At 38.2% G+C, this 25,558-nt stretch overlaps 1 protein-coding gene across 1 annotated transcript in view; it reads left to right on the top strand.

The window, feature by feature from the left end:
- The window catches only part of ds (dachsous cadherin-related 1), a 471,629-nt gene that overhangs the window by 5,426 nt on the left and 440,645 nt on the right, over positions 1–25,558 (top strand). Inside the window, exon 2 of the mRNA XM_083125066.1 lies at positions 5,893–7,900. Coding sequence (XP_082981192.1) covers positions 6,065–7,900 — 1,836 coding nt within the window. The 5' untranslated portion in view covers positions 5,893–6,064. The remainder of the gene's footprint in view (positions 1–5,892; positions 7,901–25,558) is intronic.

Genomic DNA, 25,558 nt, shown 5'->3' with positions numbered 1-25,558 from the left:
TTAAATTGTTAATACATTTACCTGATTACCCTTACCATAAAGTGGAATGAGGTTACGATGGATCTGTCTTTAGCAACGACATATTTGCAAAAATCACATCAACACTCAAGGAACAAAATAGCTATAATTTGATTCTGTATCAGAAAATTTAGCCTACGTGTAATGTTGAACAGAACATTTTAAGGTCTACTATTCAACAAAAACTTCTTGCCTAGTTGTATTCTTAATATCAATAAAATAAATTTAGACTGCCCTGGTTAAATATAGAATTTTTGTTCTAGTAACTGACGTAATAAGAAAAATCGGCCAATTTATTAGCGGTTTAATGTTTTTTTTTTGTTTCACATTTGATTTGTCTCAGTATATTTGAAATTTTGTGAAATTTTTTACCCTCCGTAACTCGAAAACCTGTATAAATAAAAGGTGTATTTTGCCGAACGTTGCGAACTAATCATTTGCATAATATAATGTATTTATCATAATTGTTTTGCGCCTCTTTACGAATCCAGTGAAAAATATTTTTTACACAGAAAAAAACAACTTTTTTGTTTCATTTAACTAAAGGTCGGTGTTTGGTGTTTTTGACTAAATTATTTGTTGATTCTAAACATTGAATCCCATTTGGCCAGAATTATAAAGCAATGACGAAAACTATTTGTGAAAAATAATTTGTCGTGTATTTGAACCAAGTGTGTGATTACCATCACCAATATTTTGGTTATTCTGAGTACAATGGCGCTGCATGTATCTCTGTTTGTTGCTTAAATTCTGTAAAGTAATGACGTCATTTAAAGGGATGTTTAATTCCGAGAATTGAAAGTAGCTGCAGCATTCATTATGCCCACAAACGTGAAAAAGCTTTGTCAACATTTCATTCTAAATATATTCATTAACATGGTAATATTTATTCAGTGTAGCTCGGTGGGAACTATTTCATGCAAGGGAGAGCTTGGAACCCTTCTCCCACTATCCATGTTTTGGAGCTTGTCTTTCACTATCATCGAGGGGATACCTTCCCGATGACGTAGTGGCAATGTCATCACCTTGTAATAAAGGGTCCCTAAATAAGGGGAAAATGTTTTCGTTTACCATAATTGTTAACTTTGAAATTTGGAAAATTTATCTCGGGATTGTAGTAGTTATTCTGTGTATAATACAGTAGAGAAGTTAAACGTCAAAGATTATACCTGTGTCCGGAGTTTAAAACTTTATTTTCAAGCTTCACAGTGGAGATGGCTATTAATGTTACAAGCAACGTTTGCTATTTCGTTAAGAAGAACGTTACTTATTAAACACTAGCAGACTTGATTTTAAAAAAGTATGAGAAATTCGCATTTAGAAATTAATTTAATTCTGTTGTAATCACCTGTTTGTAAACAAACTCTTTTTTAAGTCCGTATGTAAAAGTGTACATGGTTTGCAGTGTAACTAAAAAGGGCATTATACGTTGAAGTACCCGCTCCTTGTCGAATAGATAAACACGGCCCAGCATGATGGCGTAAGAATCATCCAGAAAAGCCATTTTAGAAGGCGACACTGAGAGCGGAAATATGGGCGCAGCTCATGTATTTGTGGACTTGACTGTTGTTGAATTTTCTGGTTCTGTGACAACTGGCAAACATTTTAATCTATATCTTGTGTTTGCGCTGATCGCTCGTGGTTTTCCCACCCTTTGTTGACTCTTGTAGGAGTCGGGTTTGCTTGTTGATTTTTCTATTGGTCAGCCGTCTTCTCCATATACGAAGAAAGAATCTTTGTAGACCCTGACTTCATACAGGCTGTAGTTCCAAGTTTTCTTATTGCCCGAATGTGATGCAACCCAAGAAGGAAGCAAAAGTATGGCGCAAGAATTTGATTCTTTCCTAGAATATTTTGATGTGAGTTTTAGGGTGTTTTAGTCTGTCTTTTTTTATTCCCTTGTAGTAAAACTCAGGCTTTTTAATGTTTTAAATTCGTTTCATACTGTTTCAAGCCTGATAACTCATTTTATAGTGCTTGTAAATGCCTATTTTGCATAATCTGGCAGATAATTCCCCCATTTTATTGAGTATTTTGTTTTCTTTCAGTAGTTCGGTTCTCTCAGAATGACATTTTTTTCTTTTTTCTTTGTGAGTGTCCTTTCAACAATTTTATGTAATCACTATTCATCATCATCGTCACGATTTGCCAAAAGTAACAGCAGAAAAGTGACACAAAAGTATGAAAATTGCAATACAATTGAAGTTAATACGTGTGCAACTAACTAAAAAATTAACAAGTCCATACTCGCGCCTATTGCCAATTTTCAGTAATTTTTGTGCCTGTTTGCCTATTTTACAAGTTTCTAGTGCCTATAAACCCGCACCCTAATGATTATAACCCGTGCATGCATGCAAAACTTTTGGTTCATTGTCTGCACGTGAAAAAAAAATGTTCATCAATGTACTAGATTGAGTATATGTTTCAACAATGCGTGGTAGACTCAAGAAAGCATGAACATTTGAAGATTTCAGTCTCTGTAAAGGCAGGTTACTCATCCCAGCTCGTATCATCCCGTGTAATCTACAATGATTCCATTGTGAAATATTTGGTTTAGGGATTTCACTTGGTAGATATGATAAAAAGTATATTTTTAGAGGTGGGTCCGTTGAACAATGTTTCTATTCTGGAATTTATATTGAATGTGTGACGTAGTTAAGAGGTGACTCAATATTGCACTAAACTATAGTTTCTCACCACACTTTTGCCAAATACCAAATCATTCATTGTTTTTGAAAGACAATTCAACACAAGTTATCGCATAAATACGTAAGAAATAAGTTACATCAGTCTCTTATAATAATAATCAGAAAAATGATCCATGTCATATGTCATGCTTGTTGACTCCTAGTTATCTGTGGTTCACACAAAACAAAATATCTGTGAACCACGAGATCCCTATGTCCCAAAGCAGTTTTTTCCTTCTGTATCGTATATTCTGAACTCAAGGAACGTATTGACTAAGATTATGAGAGTATATGTATTGACATTATTTAGGGCTTGTACCGTGTGGCACTCACTAGTCGGTAACTATCAACCTTTCTAGTTGTTATCATATTTAATAAAGCGGAATTCAGTTGTAACTTATACTTCGCAATTTTGTTTAGAAAACATGACGGTGATGCCAAAAGTGAGATTCATTAAGTACAAAATAGACAAAAGGTAATGATAAGAAATGTCGGTATTGATAGTAGGTATTATTGAATATGGTCGAAGAGAACATGCACAATTGCAGCTTTCTCATAATGACATCGACATTCTTTTTTGCAGAAATATGCATTTAGGTATCTTGTGTATAAAATATTGACACTGCTTTCTGTAAGCAAGATAAAATACATCTCTAACTGATATCTGTAAATATAATCTAATAAAATGTTCCTTGTGTATCACAAACTGAATAAGCGGTGGTTTCGGGAACTATAATCATATGAGTATCTCACAGTATATTCCATAACTCTGGCATAGGCGACTTATCGACAGTCCTTGAACCGTCCATTTTACAGGATAAAATTTTAACTAAAAGAAAAGGGTTCTTATTTCTTATACTACGCACCCTAACTAGATTCTCTCGTAACTTGTATTGAAGCCCCTGAAACCCATATTATACTCGGCTCGAGCAGATTACTATCACCCCTGCAAGTTCACAGATTATTTACTATTCACATATCTTATAATAGTCCACCACCATAGTCTATACCAGTTACGTTCAATCTTGTACCCAGTAATATATATTTTTATATCAAACAACGAATGTAATATATGGTTTGGGATAATTAATTTGCCTTGAGATTTTATTGTGAACTACTTTTTTCTAATATTTTGATTTTCCATTTGAGATTTTATCATTATGAATGAATGATTTATAGTTATCAAACTTTGTGGTACAAATCTTATCTTTTAATTGCAAGAAATGAAAACAAGCCAACAAACAAAAAGAGAGAACATTTCCATTGCAAAGGTAGTTAGCGGAGCGCAACGTAGTGTGAATATCAGTGTGTCATATGAGGAGACCACTACAATTTGTAACATGCGTGTAGTTATGCTTACTCACGCTTCGGTAATGTTGCATGTGATTTTCAAAGTGCAAACAGTTTTCCATATCGTGAGCAGAGTAGGAAATTACATAATTCTGTTCATGTGCTATTCAATGTTATTTTAACAAGAGGCGTTTGATTGATCTTGTAGTTCTGAAGTAGGAAAACGGCCAAGGTGTAATACATAGAGGTGGATCCGTCGCGTATTTTTTTGTGACGTAGTCCGGCTGGGAGATGAAGGAAAATTTGCCCCAAGTGTGATGTGACAAATTTATTGAAGCCCGCAATTATCAGTTATGCTTTTAACTGTAGAGTGGGATACATAGGTATTACCAAGCAAATTGTCCATCACCAAGTTTATGCTCTTTGTTTTATGCGAGGATAACCTCAAGACTTGGAACAAAATGTCCAAGTTTCTAACAACTTCTGTACTAGCATAAATGATAAAAATATAGGTATTTTGACCAAAAGAGCAAAAGCTATAATAATATATCAAATTAAATAATTCATTTTAATATTAATATAATTAAATATCTATTGATTACAAACACGTGGTATGCAAGAGCAAAATTAATGAAAATAGTCCTGGTTATAAATCCAGTGCAACTATTCGTACTAAAATATTTTCACGGCTGTATTTATGAGTTTGCATTTACTCCAGCTCACTAGTAGCAGTAGATGTATTTTTGAAACTCTTCTCTCATTTAAGTTAGCAAGTGTTCCAATACATAACTATACTATTAAGTTTACCGCGAAATATTCTCTGCAGGCAGATATAAAAATGAAAATGTACATGTAATTGCATATTATTGAATTGCATATCTCAGCCATCTTCGTGGCGGAATGGTTAGTGTACTGTTAACAACAGACATCGCGCTACGACGCCAGGGGTCCCGGGCATGGATGTTTGTGAGTGTCCATTCATCAATTTCATCATGTCATCACTCATCCCCATCTTCTCAAATTAGCCAAAAGTGGCTCAAAAAGCGAAGTAAAATAAAGCATATCAATCAATCAACGATATTAATACATACGCACATTCATTTTTGAGCTCCCCATGCGCCATATATTTAGCTCTTTCCTCTTTGGTGCAAGCGGTCGATGGTTCGGCCCCGGTGGGAGCTACTCGAAAGCAATAATAGTCGACTTTGGTCCCGGAAGTCAGAAATTCGCGGCGAAGAGACTCCAAACACATCTTGGCAGAGCTATCACGTCACAGAGTTTAGTTTAGGATTGTTTTTTTTTTATGTAAATTAACAATTTTAATCCATAACTCGAAATAATACGTCTTTGAACAGGACTCAATCTTTAACAACCAATCGACAAAATACGAGGTGAACATGCACATTATAACATTATAGATACCCAATAATTCTTTCTCTACAGCTCCTGGGTAAGACATGGCTGTTTTCTTGTCAGTTTTCTGATTGTTTTCTACTGCTTTTGGCTTGTTGCGATAAGATGTTTAGATGAATGAAATTGCTGGACGGACACTTAGAAACTTGAAGGCCTACGCCAAGATTCGAACCCGGTTCCCGTCACCGATGCGACGAGTTTTTACTTTTTTTTTTTTTTACTTCATCATATGATCTCATTCCCTTCACAAAGTGGTGTGAAAACAATGTTAAATAACCAAAAATACAATATTTTGCAGCAGATGTATTTTGCATACTTAGTCTTGGGTACACACAAAGGCACGTTATATCCTTCTTTGTTTTCTGTATAGTTTTATTAGGGTGACACTATTTTGCATCTTTTGGTGTCAGTTTGTGTATTTGGAACTTTACCTAAGTTAATCCCATGATTCCAATGCCTAAATGCAATTTTGTCTTCCTTTCAGGGTTCGTCGTCGGCAGAGGATGGAGTGAGGAGTTATTGGTGTCGTTTTTGGTGGTCGGTCATGGTGAACGATGAGTTGCGGCTGCTCGGTATCTGCTGTTGGCGGGGATGGTGATTCCCTTCCTCCCTTCTAGCGAGGAGCAGCGCCAGTGGTGGCTGCCAACGTGGCGGCGATGATGGACGTGTTCGAGAAGACAGGGGACAAGGGAATGGCGTCGAGACGATGGTGCTGCCTCCCGCGGACAAGGCAGAGGACACCGTCGACGTTCCTCCTCGTCGCCCTGGCGACCCTTACGTCCGTGTTGTGTTTCGTGGTGGACCCCATCCACGGGGAGTACATACGCGAGTTTGAAATTTCCGAAGGAGTGACCGTGGGCACCAGCATCGGTTTCATCGGGGAGAGTAACCCAGGCAGCTCGAGGCCTCCCCCTCCACCTTACCTGATCGTTCCGGTGCCCGGAAGTGCAGTGGATTCAGATCTGGTCATCAATCAGTCCACCGGTGAGGTCAGGACCAAGATAGTTCTCGATCGCGAGGTGAGAAGTTCGTACTCTTTGGTCGCCATACCCCTCAGCGGGGAAAATATAAGGGTTGTGATACAAGTTAAGGATGAGAACGACAATGCCCCTACGTTCCCGACTCCTGTGATGAACATCGTGTTTCCAGAGAATACCCCTAGGGACGTCAAGAGGACTTTGCATCCTGCGAGAGACCTGGATCTCGGCATCTACAACACCCAGAGGTACAATATAGTTTCTGGCAACATCAACAACGCGTTTAGGCTCTCTTCCCACAGGGAGAGGGACAGTGTGCTGTACCTGGACCTCCAGATCAACGGGTTCTTGGACAGAGAAACGACTGCCTTCTACAGCCTGGTGATAGAGGCGTTCGACGGCGGGAATCCGCCTTTGAAAGGCTCCATGACGGTGAACATAACCATACAGGACGTGAACGACAACCAGCCGATTTTCAACCAGAGCCGCTACTTCGCTACCATACCTGAAAACGCAACGATCGGCACGAGCGTGCTGCAGGTGTTCGCAACGGACACCGACTCCAAGGAGAACGGAGAGGTGTCGTACTCGATCAACAGGCGGCAGAGCGACAGGGAGAGTATGTTCAGGATAGACCCCAAGACTGGAGAGATTGCTGTGAATCGCCCTCTGGACTTCGAGACCAAGGAAGTCCACGAGCTTGTCGTCGTCGCCAGGGACAACGGCGTCCAGCCTCTGGAGACCACGGCGTTCGTGTCCATCAGGGTAACTGACGTCAACGACAACCAGCCAACCATCAACCTCATCTTCCTGAGCGACGACGCCACGCCGAAGATATCTGAGAATGCCCAACCGGGAGAGTTCGTCGCTCGGATTTCCGTCAACGACCCGGACTCCAAGGAAGAGTACGCCAATGTGAATGTTACCTTAGACGGCGGTGAGGGACATTTCGGCTTGACGACGCGGGATAACATCATCTACTTGGTCATAGTGTCTTTACCGCTCGACAGGGAGTTGAAACCCAACTACACCCTCAGCGTGATAGCTACAGATCAGGGAAGTCCACCGTTGCACGCATCGAGAACTTTCCACCTCAGGGTCACCGACATCAACGACAACGCTCCAGAATTCGACAGGACCGTGTACTACGCTAATGTCCTCGAGGTGGCAGACCCTGGGACTTCAGTATTTCAGCTGTCAGCCATGGATAAGGACGAAGGCAACAACTCGGCAATCTTCTATTCCATACTCGACACCCCAGAAACGCATTCGGGATGGTTTCAAATCGATTCCAAGACGGGCCTCATCACCACCAAGTCCCCAATCGACTGCGAGACGGATCCAATCCCGCAGATAACTGTTGTGGCCTCCGACAGCGGGTCGCCGCCCCTCTCCTCATCCGCCACTGTCCTCGTCACCATCCACGACGTCAATGACAACGAACCCATCTTTGACCAGAGCTTCTACAACGTCACCGTTGCTGAAAGCGAACCAATTGGACATTGCATTCTAAAGGTAAGTTCTTTTATATCGACTGTTTGCTCACTTTTATCCCAGTTATGCCAATGCTTTGATTGTGTGTCAAGTGATGCTCCCAGTTTAGACCTTTTATCTCTTCCCTATACGAAGGAGGTGTCGGCACGATCAGTAGAATCTACCAAATGGCTGCATTCAGGCTACTATAAGTGAACTATTTACTCTGATGATCTTGTAATAAACATATGACGAGTAAATCCCTTACTTGGATTTTCAGGAATGGACTTAGACGAATCATCTGGCACAAAAGTAACATAATCATTGTTATAGTTAAGGGGAAGTTGGCAAAGAAAGTATAAGCACAGGACATCTAATTTTGGCGAGTACAAAAATTTCTAAATCCTTTCGACAGACGAAAACTCGTCGAAATCTCGGTGACTCTTCAAAAGCTCCATATCTATTTCACAGACATCGGGAATAGTGGAATTTCTCACCACCTCGCCCTCGAGAGGGCATCTAGTTGCACTGTACCTGCTCTCCTCCTGCAAAACCAGTTGCGTAGATGTTGCAGGAAATATTGTCAATGTTATTGATTGACCTTCGTAAATTTATTTAATCCTGACGAGGTTTTTGCTTTAATGAACGACAGAGCAAATTTGAATTTTTTTTGTTGAATGGCTAGGGAAGCATTTTCCTGACTATATTTTTAAGAATTTGAGTTCCAATTTGGTGACAAATCGTAACACAGTTGTAATTTCGTGGATAGTTTAACAAGTATGCATTTTCACATGAATACAACTCTTAGAATTGCTTGACGTGAGGAGTTGGGACAGAAATAGTTTTATCTTGAAGCACATCATCTTCGGTCTTCTTCCTTTTATGCAAATATAATTTTAAAATATATAAAATTAAGATATGAAAGATATATTCGCATTTAAATCATTAACTTTTAACTTTGATGCGATTAAGTATGTCTTCCATTTTTTCATTTCATGTACGTTTTAATTTTAGCGATTGTAAGGATATTTTTTATCCTTTCGTTATTCAAATTTCCCACTACATTCTCAGCTTTGCTATAGTATTTGCAGTGTCAACCTGAGTGCCAAAGTATATTGTCGAATTAATTGCGTGTAATTCAGATCTGCCTTCATTTGGCCACCACGATCATTGCAACTGGAAATAGTAAGAAAATCACGTGGTTGGGTCGTTTTGCATGCACTTGTTAAGAATTTTGCGTTCGGTAATTTTCATGTGACTTACATTGAATGCTCTTACATATTTGCACAAAGACAGTGCTGAAGTGAAGACTCTCTAAGGATGATTTAGTGTAAATTAACTAACTGCATAAAACTTATATTATCATACTATTATTCTCCACATTATCGAGAGCTTCTAAGGGCCCATGTGCTCCATCTGGAAAACTCTTTGATCTTTTCTTGAGCACCATAGGGACTTGCCCAAAAGAATGTTAACAATTCAGTGTGTTTCCACACGGAGGCAATAAAATTTTTATCTTCAGTTACTCTTTTTTTACAGTTTTTGAGATGATACTTGCGTTGTCTTCACCGTGAAGGCATTCTTGTAATATTAATGGTGATAATAAAAAACACACGTACTTAAAAAGGCGGTTAAAAGCGTTACTAGATATCGATGCTGTTCTTAGGTATTCCCTAAAGAGGATCCACTGAAGATTTGTGTATGCATATTTACAACCCTATTTGAAGTTTTAGCATTATAAACTTGCTCTCAAGTGCAATTGGATGAAACATTTTCCTTGGCAAGACAGTGAAAAGTATTCAACCCGTTGTTATTTGCAAATGCATTTCGTACACGGAATTTTATATTCTACATTGTCTAAGTTTTCTGTTGTACTTTCTTGTAGATTGACTGTGATGCCTCGTTCTAAGTCACAAAGTTTCCCACTCGTACTACAAAACTAATACTAATGCGGTTCGTTTTCTTAGATCGGATTACATTTGTGATCTGCTTGATACACAATGTTGACTTACATACATTACGTTGTCTATGTATGTCACAGAATTTGCAACAAACATATCAATATTTGGGTAATCATCAACCTCTATTATCAAAATGTGTACACGTTGAGAAGGGTTAAAGTTGGAACAACGCATGTAGTCATTTGTTGTTGAAACAGCGCAACTCGTATTTATTTCACAGTATTCATATATATTTGCTCATAACTCTCTACAACTCCATGTTCGAATTTGGTATGCGTGCGGATTATTTATCTGAACGAAATTAGCATGCACATTTAGTTTACACAGATATTTAGTAATTGCCTGGCTCTGTGACGGAGTGATTAACATAACGCGATACGAAGTCATGGTTTCGAATCCTTTTTTTTCCCTTATTCTTGTCGTCACATTATCATAGTCACATATTCATGGTCGCGATTAACCAGGGGAGGTAGAAAAGTGGCGTAAAATATCTTGAATAGAAACATATCTAACCACTGATAGTTAAAGAGTTAAAAATAGCATACTTAACGGGAAGAAAATATCAATTTACATGGGAGGCCACCAAGATAACCTCAAAGTAGGCTTCACACAAAGTATTTTAAGTTTGCTGGAGGAAAAATAAATTTACCACAATAAATTTATTAATACATTGTCAAACATTTCAGTTAAAATAATATTGTACTTTTCAATTGACCGTATTTTCAATTAACGGCGAACTTGCTAAAAGGACCATGTCAGGAAATCTAAATGCGTAAGTTATGCTAGAAAATGCATTTAAAATTCACGCAGGGTGCCTACTCACCGGGAATTCCTTGAATTCCGGAAATTATGCGTGAATTATTGGCTCCGGGAATTGTGCGTGAATTTTGCATAAACTTTTCTCCGTAGACGTGAAAATTTGCAACTTTTATTAATCCAAATGAATTTATACATATTTATTAATACCTTGAGGCAAGTTTCTCACGAAAAGAAAGCAGAGTGGAAAATAAAACAGAATTCTCTCAATCTGTTTACTTTGTTAGTGTCCTTTGCAGAACAATCTATCTGACAGACGGAAGATTATTGTAAGATATCTTGAAGTTGATTATGTAAATTGGAGTTTGAAATTCTTATACAATTAACAATTTTTCGCATATTAATATATCCCGTAACATTTGTGACTCGTGTTTGTAGATGTATTTCTATTCTGAGTATTTGAAATGGCAAATATGAACTCGGCATTTTAAATTAAATATTTTAAATATATATATAGCCTACTGTTGAATTGAATTAGAATTCTTTTATACATTGAAATGACACAGACTCTTTATATTGTTAATATATTGTGTATCTGTGTGTTGGGGGTGGGGTGAGGCGGTAATACGTAAAGTTGAAATAGAGATTACATCACTTGTACCCTTAAATTTTTGTAAAGTTTGCCTTGAAAATCGGGAATTATACTTGAATTTTATCAAGGTCTTAGAGTGGCCACCTTGTTCACGAAACAACATGGGAGGAGAAAAAAATCCTCAGCAATGGAGGGAAATGCAATAAAAACGGCAAAAAGTACTGAAAAGTGACCTAAAATAAAAAAAAAGATCGAAGTATGCCAAATGATTGAAAATAAAAATAATGTTTTCTGGTTCTAACTGAAGGGGAACTGACCGATATCAAGTTCAGCATTGTTTCCAAGGCTCAGAAAAAAATATAATTTGTCATAAACTTCAGAGCCCAGAGCAGTGGTGATATTGATATTTTTCACTCACGTATCCCTATCTCGAAAAAAAAAATAATTGCAACAGTAAGTTCCCTGATAAATTCGCTGTCAGTGTAATGTTTACATTAAGCATGGCATTCTAAACGATCTCTTTCAATAGACTTTTTCGAGAATTTTTCGTTTCGAAACCGCTACAATATTTCTAATCCTGAAAAAAAAAAAACATATGTTCAAAATTCCCTCTAGATTCTCGGGTTTGAATCCCGACATGGGTATTTTTGTCCCTTCATCATTGTTGATTTTTGTTATTTTGCTTCTCTATTCTGCCCCTTTTTGCTAATCGCAACGATTAAGATGAGTGAAATGATGAATTTGATGAAGCGACACTCAGAAAGAACACACATGTCCAGGCCGGGATTCGAACCCGGGAACCATGGCGTCGTACCGCGCTTTGATAACTGAAATGTGTATATTAAAATGTTAAGAAGAAGAAAACTTGCATGATGTTAGGATATATTTTTTCAATTTTTACTGCTGAGGCTTATGCGATTTGCCAAGCACTAATTTATACATATAAATTGCAAGAAAGAAATATATTAATATTAACGGATTCCAAAAGTGTATTACATTCAATTCAGTCCAATTACGATTTATTATTTAAATGCTCAACATATATTATAAACTGTGTAAAAACTTTACAAAACTTAAGGAACAGAGGAAAGATAATTCATTTAACCTGGGTTAAAGCACATTATCAACATTTAGGAAATGAAATAGCAGATTTGTATGCAAAACAAGCTAGGGAAATTCAACCTGTCCTGGAGCTGAAAACATGGTACACAGAACTTTTGCCGAGGGTGAAGAAAAAGTTGAAGGGAAACTGGAAGGAATGGTGCAAAAGTGAATTTCAGAATGTGGGCAGTTTTTATCAGAGGATAGCTAATTTCATAGAATCAGGCCCTGGTTTACAAGGAATGTGATAATATTGGTAAATCGTATTAGGTCAGGACATACAACTACTAAAAATCATTTACAAAAGATCCGGATTGTACAAAACCCAAACTGTACATGTGGCAATAAGGAAGATATACACCATATTATATTCGACTGTAATAGATACATACAAGACAGAGAGACATTCTACAAAACACTTATAAACTGTGCATTTCTTCTTCCACAGTGTTTGGAATCTTTGATTTGTGAACCTAACCTTACAGTTGGATATATATTGTTATCATTTTTTAGAAAATGTGGCTTAACAATTTAGCAGGAAAAATTTATATTAATATTGCTCTTTAATAATAATAATGTACTCAAAGTAAAAAAACAAATATGTAAATTTATGTACAGTACATAGATATGGGAAAAAAAGAGCGGTAATCCCAAATAAAAGTAAATAATATATTCTTTTGTTGATTGGAAATATGTCGGTAATGTGAAGGAATGAATGGTGAAAACACGGACTGTCTAAAATGTTGTTTGTGGTTAATAAAACCATATGCAAAAATAGCAAGAATTATGAAGTCATTGTACACTTCACTCTACATTGACCATTCTTCAACGTTCATCAATAACCACCCCATCACGGATGTCGGCTGTTCATCAATTTCATCTAATCATCACACACCCTCATCGTCGCAAATAGCAAGAAGTGGCAGGAAAACGACGTAAAATAACAAAGATATAACGTTAGATACGAAATATCGAAAAGGTTATCTTCTTGGTTGAATAATTATTGGCTTGTAATACATTGCTTACATCGCATTTTACACGCAGAGCTCGGATCTGATTGGTTCTGGTACGGGAGTTGCTAAGAATTTTAGGACCATGGAACATGCACTGTGACATACACATGCTCCATGAGCCTATTTCGAATATACACAGTTAGTAGAAATGCTAAGGAAAGTGCGAAGAAAAATGCTGTGTTTTGAGTAGGAGAGAGTGCCTGGTTTCCCTTGGCGAAGTGCATAATCTGTGCACTTACACAACGCTTACACAACGATCAGAAGCGTTTCGGTAGTTGATTGTTCCACCACTTACACATCTCTTGAACGTTTGGACAGGTGTCAAAATATTGATCCATATCTTTTACGCTTGCGGACGCGGATGACTGTATCGGGGAAGAGTTTTGAGGAGAGGAGGGGAAGGTGATACATTCTCGTTCGAGCCACAAATACATTCTGGTGGTTTTTGCAAAAGGTCAGTGGTCCCATTGGGTGGGGTGGCTGAACAAAATACCAGAAGGAGAGAGAGAGAGAGAGAGAGAGAGAGAGAGAGAGAGAGAGGTATTTGCAGTTACAGCGCTGAGGGGCGTCGCTGTGCATAGAATGGAAGAGGTTTGGGGCATCCATTGTGGTGGACAAGGGCCGGTGCGGGTTTCCCGCTGGGCTGAGGTCTGTGGCAGGTCAAAAGACAGGACCGTCCTTGAGAAAGAAAAGGGAAAACTACCTGTTGACAGGTAGGGAAGAGTTAGCAGGCCTTTCGGGATCTCGTGTTCCTTGTCCTCTTCAACCCACTCGCAGGCAACTAGTGTTGAACTAGATTTCCTACTGGTCAATGAACTTGGTACCAAACTGGCACTAGACTGCTGTTCTATGTTCGTTGTAAGAATGATGTTAATGTAAACAAGTACATGTGGATTGTGAGAAATCGTAGCTATTGTTTTTTTTTTTTTTTTTTTTTTTTTTTTTTTTTTGCAATGGCAGCCGTGCAGAAATCTTGCTAGTAGGAATATTGTGCATGTTGTAAAGCCTTACCACTCAACGCAACTGCTATATTGACGTTCTGGAGCTATGAGATGTATAGCTACAAACATTATATTCATTCGCAAAATGACCAATAGGCAGAGCTGTAGTCGCAAAATTTTCAGAGGGTAACGTGAAACGTTAAGAGGAAACCAAGTTTCTATTAACTTTGGGTATGGTTCCATTAAGTACATTTAAGTTCTACTAAAATGACATTGATGGTTGAATTATGGTGATGTACTGCATTATTGTCATAAAAGAGGCATATTACAATAGAGTTACATATTACAATACATTTTTAAAATATGAATAAAATGCGTATTTTAATTATTGCATTTAAACGTAAAGGTTACATTAGTATTTCGTAGCCTACAGTACAGCATGCTTTTGTATTTTCTTTTCTTGTTGATATCGCTTTTGTGGATTGTCAGTTTGCATACTACTGCTAATGACACCAAAAATGAAAAACTTGGAAATAAATACTTTGAATACTTACGTTGAGCAATAAATATCTAAGGCTGTTTCTTCCTGTCTACTCGAAACCATTCCAAAGGGCCTCATTTGACACGTCATCACACTTCTCACAAGAACGTTTTGCTCAAACTTTTGAATTAGCTTCATTTGCAACATGGTAGTTTTTCAGACATATTTATTTATTGAGAAAATTCCAGATACAGCACAGGAGGCCATTTTACACTGAAATTGTCAACAATCAAAAAGCAAAATAATAATAGTAATAATAATAATAATAATTAAAAGTAACAAAATAACACAAAAATGAATAGCAAATTATAAAAAAATAAGTAAAGATGGCACTACTTGATATTATTTACAAAAGTTTCTTCTAATAGAAGACCGAAAGGCAAGCTCGGAGGAAAATATATCGATACTTAAGGAGAGATCATTGAATTGTGTGGCAAGTCTGTAAAAGAAAGATCTTTTTTGAATTTGTAGTCTTTTTTTTTTGTGTAAAATAAACTTGTGTTGCGTGTTGTGCGCATGGGTACACGAAAGTGGAATTCCTCAAGGAGTGTGTTGCAGCGAATTTTGCCATTGACAATTTTGTATAAATAACTGAAATCATTCTGCAAACTGCGCTAATATGCAGTCTGCAAGTTGCATATCAGCAAGAGATGCGGAGATGAAAAATTGCGTAGAGAGGGAACCCTTTTAACGAACTATAGCCAGGAAGAAGTGAAAGACTGAATCGATTCTAGAGAGCTGAGAGGATTAAACTTATCAACTGGTGGGTCTTCGGAACATTACATTCCCGATCACATGAAACCATCTCCCTGAAGATGAGAGCAATGTATGCCCTCGAAACGTTGGAAGCTAACTCCAATTCAGCCTGGCCGGTAACCCGAGAACACTTGTTCGTATTTCTCAGAACTCAATTGGTTTTATTTGCACTAACTTCAATCTTACAATGTCCAAATCAAAATCACTCCACTATGGCTTATTCAGAAGCGTCAGTGAGATGATTGCCCAAATATATTTTTCAGAAGATGGGTTTAGAGTGCAAGAATATCTTCTTTTACATAGTTTTTTAAATAAGTATTTTGTTTTTTCTTTTTGTCTGCTATTTCGAGATCATATCGACACTACTAAAACGAGCCTGTAATTTAAACTAGCAGATTGTCCGGGTAGCCAGAGATATCTTAAATTAGTGTTAGTAAAGAACTTCTGTTTCTTCAATGGCTAAAATTCTTTTCATCACATAAAATTGTTTACTGCCTGTTTTCAAAACCATTCTATCTTTATTATTTCTCTTGTAGTCTACGGTTATTACAAGCATAAAAACACAGTTTTTCGTTGTGACGTTTCAGGAGAACACACGCTCCCTTCATCATACATTTATTTTTAGTTTGACAATAATGGTTAAGATTTTTTTAAATAAAAAGGAGAATCCGTTATACAATGGATGTTGTCAATGTTACAATGTTGTAATACGAGGGGTGTCCCATAAGTAGTGAGCCTGATAGGGTTCCTATAGTTCAATCTGAAAATAATTTGGGGATTTGAAATAGCAATTCTTTGTAAGTGTATATGCAAAGCGGTGTCCAGTTCGAACCATCCTATTCGTCTTTGCAGAAGCTAGAAGTGTGCTAAGTGCGTAACGTCAGAAAAATTAAGACAGAAGAGATACGAGCAGTGATCAATTATCTGTTGAAAAAGAGGTTGAGTTCCAAGGAAATCCATGAGGATATGGTGACAACATTAGGAGAGGATGCTCCATCCTCTGCCACAGTGAAGAGATGGTTAGCCGAATTTAAGCGGGGGAGAGTGAGTGTGGAAGATGGCCCTTGCCCAGGCAGGCCAGTGGAGATGGTGACACAAGAAAATGTAGAGAAGTGCACAAGATTATTCTTGCAGACAGAGGTGTGACTGTGCGATATATTGCAGAGGAACTGAAGATGTCCAAATCAACAGCGGAGCGCATTGTGCACGACCAGTTGCAGATGTAAAAGGTTTCTTCGCGTTGGGTTCCAAAATTTCTGACAAGTGAACAAAAGTTGACAAGACGCATGATCTCTGAGCTGTTCCAGGTCGATCCAGACGGATTTGTTGAACGACTTGTGACTGTTGACGAAACCTGGGCTCATCACTATGTACCGGAGCTAAAACAGGCATCAAAACAGTGGAAACACCCCGGCTCCCCCACCCCAAAGAAGGCAAAGGCCGGTTCCTCTGCTGGGAAAGTGATGACGACAGTCTTCTGGGACTCTAAGGGCGTTGGTTGATCATCTCCGAAAGGGAAACACCATGACCGGAGAGCATTATGCTTCCCTGGTGAGGCAAATACGGGGTGTTTTGAAGACTAAGCGACGGGGAAAGCTCTCTAAAGAGGTGATTCTTCATCAGGACAATGCACGTGTTCACACCTGAAAAAAGCTTGTGCGGTGTGCATTATCAGTGTGATGATGACGTCATCAGTGCTGTGGATGACTATTTTGCAAGCCTTGAGGAAAGCTTTTATGAGACTGGGATAAAAGCACTGCAGAAGCGTTGGCAAAAGTGTGTGGACATGCAGGAAGACTACGTAGAAAAATAGGTTACTATTGTGGTCCCATCCTGTTCTCTTCTAGGTTAGGCTCGCTACTTATAGGGACACCCCTCGTATAGCAACATAACTGTGAAAAAACAAGCAGTCTGTTTTATTTTTATTTCAGATAAAAATTTTGATCACATTATTTTTATTAAAAAAAAAATATTATGAATCCCAAATATCATCAGGCAATTCAAAAACATCATGGCTTTCACAGAGTTTCTTGATGTTTTCTGTTACATTAAATTTTAAAGGTGGTGGCTTACTCCACTTATGAAAATGAAAACTCCATAGTGGGTCTATGTTACCATTTGTCTTTTTTATTTAAAAAAAATTCTTAACCATTGTTATAACTGTATCTATAGTCAAACTAGAAATAAATGTCTGATGAAGAGAGCGTGTGTTCTCCTGAAACGTCACAACGAAAAACTGGGTTTTTGTGCTTGTAATAACCGTAGACTACAAGAGAAATAATTCTAGAATGCAAGCAATACGTACATACAAGAAAAACTATCATTCTACCTTGTGCTTTAATTGTTGTAATGTTTCATTGTATTGTATTTTTGGCTCATGAGTAGGAAACGACTTTTTAGGTGATAAAAGATGATGGTTTTAGTCCATTTTAGGACTTTTAGATGCTTATAATAAGTTAATACTATTCTTTGATTATAACAAATATACAATTTGTCCAATGTAAAAACTTTATCATATTTTGAAGCACCTCACCATGCTTTTCAATGTTCTCCGTGGTGAAGTTCTTCCAGACGTCCGTGAGTGGGGGCTTGTACAGTCACGGACAGTTCTGGATTGTAACAATCCCATTAATTTTCAATGTGATCGTTACGAACTAGAAGTGTCTCTACGCCGCAGGAAATTATTTGTGCAAATTTCATAAATGCAACTGCTCCTGATTCCGAAGGCAGGTTTGGTTCTTCCCGAGGCGTAGTTATAACATCGTCGGCTTTTAACGAACGAAGATGTCGTAGGCAGGGTTGTTTAAGGTCCACGAATTTTAAATACATTCAATTCCGGTCCAGAAGAGATAATCGGCAAGGGTAAATGGGTTTTGTACCGTAAAGAACCTTTTTATCTGTAAACTTTTTAAATTCGGTCCTGGAATCTTTTTTTTTTTTTTTTTCGGATGAATTTAAGTACGAGGGATAAGTCATAAGTCATGGCAACTATTTTTTTCCTCGCAAACAGGGGACAACACGAAAAATATAAGATGTACGTTTGAAAGTGTATGGAATGTACCAGATGAAGTCTGGATGCAGGAGACTGTCGTAGGGAAGAGGCAGAACACAGGATATTGGAGTGTTTTATTATGAGGCAGATCGGCAGTTGACACTCTGCCCCGTTTGAAGGCCCCCACCCACCTCGCCACTGTTCGATAGGGCATGGCATGAACACCTAGAGCTTCCCGTAGCTCTGTATGGCATTTCCGTGCATTTCTACCGCGGAGAACTGCTATTTTAATGTACGAACGTTGCTCCTGCTTCATGACCTCCATTTTCGAACGCTGTGACTCACCGACTGAACTTGGGTGCGTGCTTACTACCCCACCGTTGTTCGCATACACCATCTGGTGGCTTCTTTCGAAGGTTCCCGGACCTTTAACAACCCTGGTCGTAGGTTCGATGTCCGTTGGAGGCACATCGTGGTTCGGATCCCACTTTAAACTGTAAGGCAAATCCCGATTGTCTATATGTGCATAAAGTGTGCACAAATTACTCAACCTCAGACCGCAGGCAGGTTCGCAGAGGTCTTCTCTCCTTGATGAACAGCCTCTATACTAGGGAAGCTCTAGTTTCCGGCGCAAACCCTCCCCTTTCACCTAGACTTTTTTGTCAATGGGGAATATAGGCAACGTCTTTGGTTACTTGCATGGTTCCCTTACCTACTCGTCACAGCAGGCACTCGAAACAACCAATCAGATGGAGGTATTCTTGGAATCTTCCCGCGCTCTTACACTGTTGGAGCCCTGTTTTAATAACTGAATATTTTTTTTAGCTAGAATTCCGTCCCAAAACAGCCCGCATTTTTGTTTGGTATGCTATACCTACGCTCCCTTTAATTGCTTGGGTGGTACAGGGTTCAACAACTGAGAATGCCTCATCCACTCAACATTTTTTTTTCAATTTCGTGATGCAGTCTGGAAGGTGTCGGAAATTTACACAGACGTTGATACCCGTTGCTGTTGGGTTGATTATTTTGCTGCTCAGATTCGTCCAAGGTCTCAAACTCTTGTGGTGGAAATTAAGGATCTTTCTTAATAAAATTTATTTTTAAAGTGAAGCGAAAGGTTTAAAAGGCATTTTTCAAGTCAAAGTAGGCATTTATGGGAATTTATAGTTCATTTAGGCATTTATAGGAATTTATGGTTCATTTAGGCATTTTAAGATCCTATAGAATTTCAGTAGAGGGGTGCTGTGTACGTACATGAAACGCAAAGATCTCGAAATAGCATACGTCTAGGACGTAGCAAAAAAAAATAGGTATGGACCTAGAAATCCGTTCCCTACTCAACGAGAAAAGAAGTATGTTCAGTTCAAAATGTTGAACCACTGGAGAGAAAAAAAAAGAAGTTCGTATTAATATTAATTTTTGGAGTCTAGGTATTTGTTTTATGTCGCTTTTCCGCCACTTCTGACCAATCACAACGCCCGAGGGAATATAATAGTGATTGGATGAAATTGATGGGAGGGACAGTAACCACATCGAGTCGAATACCTCCGAGTTTGAACGAGAACATGACTGGCGTTTGTAACTCGAGACGAGATTGCTTTCCTCGGCACAGGACTGTGCGAACTCCCGCCTAGCTAGCCGTCCCGAACTGCTGCCATTTTGTTCGATGCTAACTGCGATAAAATGGCGGACTAGACTCACTGACACCGAAAACTATTAGCTATATTAATTTTCTCTGTTAATACTTCTGTGCCAAACTCTTGACCCTCGGTAGCCTTCCCTCTGCTCGTATATACCGTATTTTACGTGCATATAGGCAGAAGTAGAAAATTATAAACCTGTAATAACCGCGTGTTATTTATAGATATCAACCCAGTCCAGGGGCGCCGACTTGTCAAAATTATTGGGGGGGCTCTGATCACTGAAATAAATTAATGAATGACTCACTCCCTCCCTTTTTTGAAAATAAAAATTACGTCTTCGTATACCAGTTTTTAAGCAGCTATTATATTCCTCATGCAAATGAAATGTAACATGAAAAACGTTTAAGACTCTTTATGTCTTTTGTGTCTGTTCATTTGTTTTTTAGATAACAATTAACATTTTTATTGTATTTACATTAAGAGACCAACCTAACAGTTCTAAGCCGGCCTCGGTAGCCGAGCGTGTTGGGTGGTCGTCTCAACTCGCTTTGATCCAGAGGTCTCGGGTTCGAGTCCCGGCGAGGGCATGGGTGTGTTTCAATGTCCGCAACAGACATGTGATGGGTTACAAATAACCTTAGTGTTGACGTACCCATAAAATAACGAATATTTGCAATATTTAACAGTTTTATTTAATTATTTACATAAATGCTAACACAAATCGCAGGAAAATAATTTACTTTTTTGTTCTTGCTACAACATTTAACTTTTTAAATTTAATTTTGCAATAATAAAAAAAATGGGATGTACGCCAAGATATAAAGTGACATACACAACAAAAACATATGAACATGATTTAAAAATAAAGCAAAAGTTGCTCTACGCAGTGGGTTATTTTTTTATGAACTCATTAACGAGCGGCCTCAGGTCCACATTAGCAAGCCCAGTTTGATGTATGTGGAGTACCGCTAAGCTGCTTAGTCTCTTCTGCCTCATTGTAGATCTCAAATATGTCTTTAGTCGGCGAATAGCACTGAATGACCTTTCGGCTGTGGTTGTCGTCAGTGGCACAGTGCAGAGGACCATCATGAATTTGGCAACTTCAGGCAGAAGCTCCTGGAGGGTGCTGTCTTCCAAAAGAAACTTCCTTATGTCACGCATGGTAGTTAGAACCACTCACTTCTTCTGTTTCGCGATATCACCAAGCATGGAAATGTGTATACCGCGTTTGCTATAAGGAGAGGATATCGGCATCCAAATCTTGGCGAAAGAATTCTCGCGTTTGCTGAAAGTTTGTTGTGCAACTGTTCACAGTTGAGATGCATTCTTTCTCTACGGCTGTTATTTTTTTGTAGTCCTGTAGATTCATGTCCTTTTTTAACACGTGATTTTGCTGTGTCACACATGTCAGTGTATATTGATTTATAATACTATTTTGGAGTGTATAACTTGTGATGTTTGGCAGCATCAGGATTTTAAAGTCTCTTAGGGACGTGACGTTGCCGGGGCAATTCTAGCTCATCAACTAGGCTAGGTTTGCCCTCTGTGCATTTCAGTCAGAACTGCTCAAAACACATTCGCTTTTCTTGAAAGATGTCAGTCAAGTATTTTAGTTTTGATTCCACTTCTGTAGCACCAATGCGTGGAGACTGAATCTTACAGTTTACCTCTTCTATTGAACCCATCACATGGCAGTAGAGGGAGAGAAAGAAAAATGTCTTGAAGTGAAGCATTGTCTCCAGGTATCCAGAACATTTTTATGCTGCGTCAGTAGAATCTTCTTCAGAAAATTTCTCAAGAAAATTGAAAAGGTTTTCATAGTTCCTTAAGATCTGTTGCACACTGGAGGCTCTGAACGTCCACCGACGAGGGCAAAGTGGTCGCAGTCCAGTATGGCCAGCCTTCCCATTCACATCAATAATACCATTAAACACGTATTTGCATTCTTTTAGGGGATTTCCAAACAGTCTTTAACAAGTCGTTGGCTAAATTCATTATGTCATTATGTATAATAGTAAATAATAATTATATACTTAGTATATAGTAATAAGTCATGTGTTTTGCTGTCTCCGATCATAGCACCCCAAAGTTGATGGTTTAGCGGTCTCAGCCCCCTCAAAGTTGATGGTCTAGAACATTTCAAATGTGTATTTAAAGTTAAGTTCATGTGGCACAATTCAGAGAACTTTACAAAAGAAGAAAAATAATACATTATATCCTCTTAAGCAAAATTATTTGGGGGCTCTGCCCCCCCATCATTAACATTGGGGGGGCTCGAGCCCCCGTAAGCCCCATGGAGTCGGCGCCTATGACCCAGTCTCAAATGTACGTGGCAAGATTGATATATTACATGTTCATAATCCCGTGTAATGACAATAAAAAAATATAATTAAACATGGAAGACATTCTGTGCATTTTAGTAACAAATATCCACAACTGATCATCATTATTTATTTGATAATCCATAAATATGACCACCAACAGGAATTTCACCATTCAATCCAATACAATATAAGTACCATTAATGAATACAGCACATGAATACAAGATAAATCAATTTTATATCGGTATATCAAGAATGAAAATGAAAAATAAAATAACAAAATGCACACACACGTGTAACATAAATAGCAATAATAATGGCAGTAATACCAGTATTATTAACTCCTCAGCTGATTAATATACGCCATTGTGAAAGTGTGTTAATGTTCTTGGAACTTAATTGCATTGTGTTAACTTGATTGTAAATTATATGCGAGAGTCAAATGTATAATTGATGTAACGAGTGCTTTTTTTCTGGGGGAAAAGGGCTCCGATATCCTTTATATGTAAGTTTACTATTGTATTCAAACAATAGTGACACAAAGTTAATTACAATTATTAGTTTTTATTCTCACTATGCATAAAGATGTCGGTTGCTTTCAGCCAGAAAAAGATCTGTGTGTAACACAATATTGGTATTTATAGAAATTCGTCTGAAAATTACAATAATAAAACACTAGTGTTTCACTTGCATGTAAACAATATATGACGAGCAGTGGTGGCGATTTTGGTTCCAAAACTGGGGTGGGTTGCAAGGACAGTTTACGGTTTAGCATTGTGCCGGGGAAAATGGCAAAAAATGGGGGGACAACTGCCCCCTCGCCCCCCCCCTAATCGCCGCCACCGATAACAAGGCATAAGAAAGCTAAAAGCATCATACTTGGATTAATTTTGACAAGATTTTAGTTTATGACTTATCCAGTCTTCTTTTTAATAAGCGTTCAGAGATTTCACGCCTTCATACTTTTCCATTGTCGTATAATAATTAACCCAAGTTCTAATATGAGAGTGTGTTATTACCAAACAAATTGTCCTTCACCATGTTTATTCTGTTTGTTTTACGTAATGAGAGCTTCAAGAATTAAAACGAAACGCCAAACAAGACCCGGCGGAGGCACATAGTGGTTTGGATTCCATTTTAAACTATAGGTCCAGTCCCGATTAGCCTTGTGTGCATAAAGAGGACTCAAAACAAACAAGAACTCGAGTGTATGTACAGAAACACCCACTGTCGCTGCCGTGACGTCATATCTCGTAAACCTACCACCGTTCGCTACCCATGATGGACTCGCCTAAATATTTGCAACTTGGTACACGAATAGCTCTATTTTTATCGTTGCGTTTTTTTGTACATGAACAAGAGCGGTATAAAACTATTTCTTCTCACACGCGTAGCTTGCGCAGTGAACGTATTGAGCTGGTACATTCGACAGGACATGAAAACGTTGGCGATAAGCTGAGATTGACGTCAACAACCTTCCTACCAATAGCTATGGAAGATTGCTGACGACTCCATATACCTTTCCCAAAACTTGCAAGCAAAACATCGTCTGTCGTGAAGGGGGAGGGGCCAGAGCGTCCGTAAAAGAATGTTCCAAGACGCAGCCTTAATAATCATTACGGCGATTCGCTATAATATTGTGTGTTTCCAATCTTCTTTACATACCTGTTCGTCCTGTCTTTAAAGTACCCTTTTTTCCCCACTACCTTCTTTTGTCTTTGAACTAGCATTGCAGATTCCAGAGAAGTACCGTCCGCTGAAGCAAAAAGGAACAAAAGTGGGGAGGGGGAGGGAAGGACAGCATCCAATAAGCTTTGTAATTAATAACGAAGAAGAAGACGAGAGAGAAAGAGAAGCTAGACGTTCAACCAGGTCTGCTTTACTCCTGGTCCCCGCGTCTAAATCATAATTTTGTCTTGCATGGGCGTTTGGAGTTCTATTTGAGACTCTCTGCGTTTCTGCAAAAGAATTGGTAGGTGGAGATCCGAGTGGCTGAAATGGCGGTCGTTTCAGATTTCAGGCTTCAGCCATTATTGCACGTTCGTGGGAGGCAATTCAGCCGGCCAGTGCCATGGCAGCGTGGATGTTTTCTGCCGATTAAAATATCGATAAGTTGGATACAAAATGGCTGACATTGTTTTTCTTTCAGATTAAGTAGTTGGATATTTCAAAAATTGTTATTACAAAATATTAGCTTCAAAAAAGCTGCTACACAAAGATTCTCCTGGCTCTTAAGAGGTATTCTAAACAAGTTAGAGTATCAGTGTGCTTCTTTAACACGAGTTATTTTAAAAGATATTTTCGGGGTCTTTGAAACATGTAAATGACTGTAATAACAAGACAACAGAGTTTGAGGTCACGTTTTAAAAATCGAGATGTGAACGAACCTAGACACTTCGATTCGAGAATTAACGGAAACGAGAGCAATGCAGGCGATTGTGAGATCGAGACGAGACCGAGACTTGCTCTACGAAAGTCTCGTCTTGTTCAAGACTTGTAGCTAGAATCTAGAATGTGAAGTGCATGGAAAATTTGCGTAAATGAAAATTGTTTCACTTTCAGGTCTTTGGAAAGTTACTTTTTAAAAGTAAATAATGTATGATCACAGTTACTTTGCTTGTGAAAGTAACTCGGGTAGAGTTACTTTTTAATGAAATATAACTCACGTTAGAGTTTGTGCTACTTTAGAAAGTAACAGTTTCTTTATTCCTGAACATGTTGCATGTATGGACTGTTCTTATTACTAATTTCCCCATTTGTTAAAATATGAAAACAGAGTTAAGTAGATTCAAAGGATTTTGTAATTAAATATAATGAACGCCGGACCAATAGCGCATCGGGAATAAAAATAAACTTTTATTAGCATCTCGTAATTTAAACTTTCAACACGTACTACTTCTTGCTCTTAGGTGATAATACGAAATATATAATTAATTGTTTATTAATTGGAATAATATTTGTATTGTAATTATATGGGATATCTTGTACTTCAGACTAAGAAACAAAAACGTTTGATTTTTTTGAGACATCTGAAAACTCTATAGTTACATGCCCCACGTATATTATAAATAAATCCCTTCC

The sequence above is a fragment of the Lepisma saccharinum genome, chromosome 7 (assembly GCF_977018435.1).
Source record: "Lepisma saccharinum chromosome 7, izLepSacc3.1, whole genome shotgun sequence".
In the NCBI taxonomy this organism is placed as follows: domain Eukaryota; kingdom Metazoa; phylum Arthropoda; class Insecta; order Zygentoma; family Lepismatidae; genus Lepisma; species Lepisma saccharinum.
Note: the sequence above shows the minus strand (reverse complement) of the source record. Positions and strands in the feature narration are given on the sequence as shown.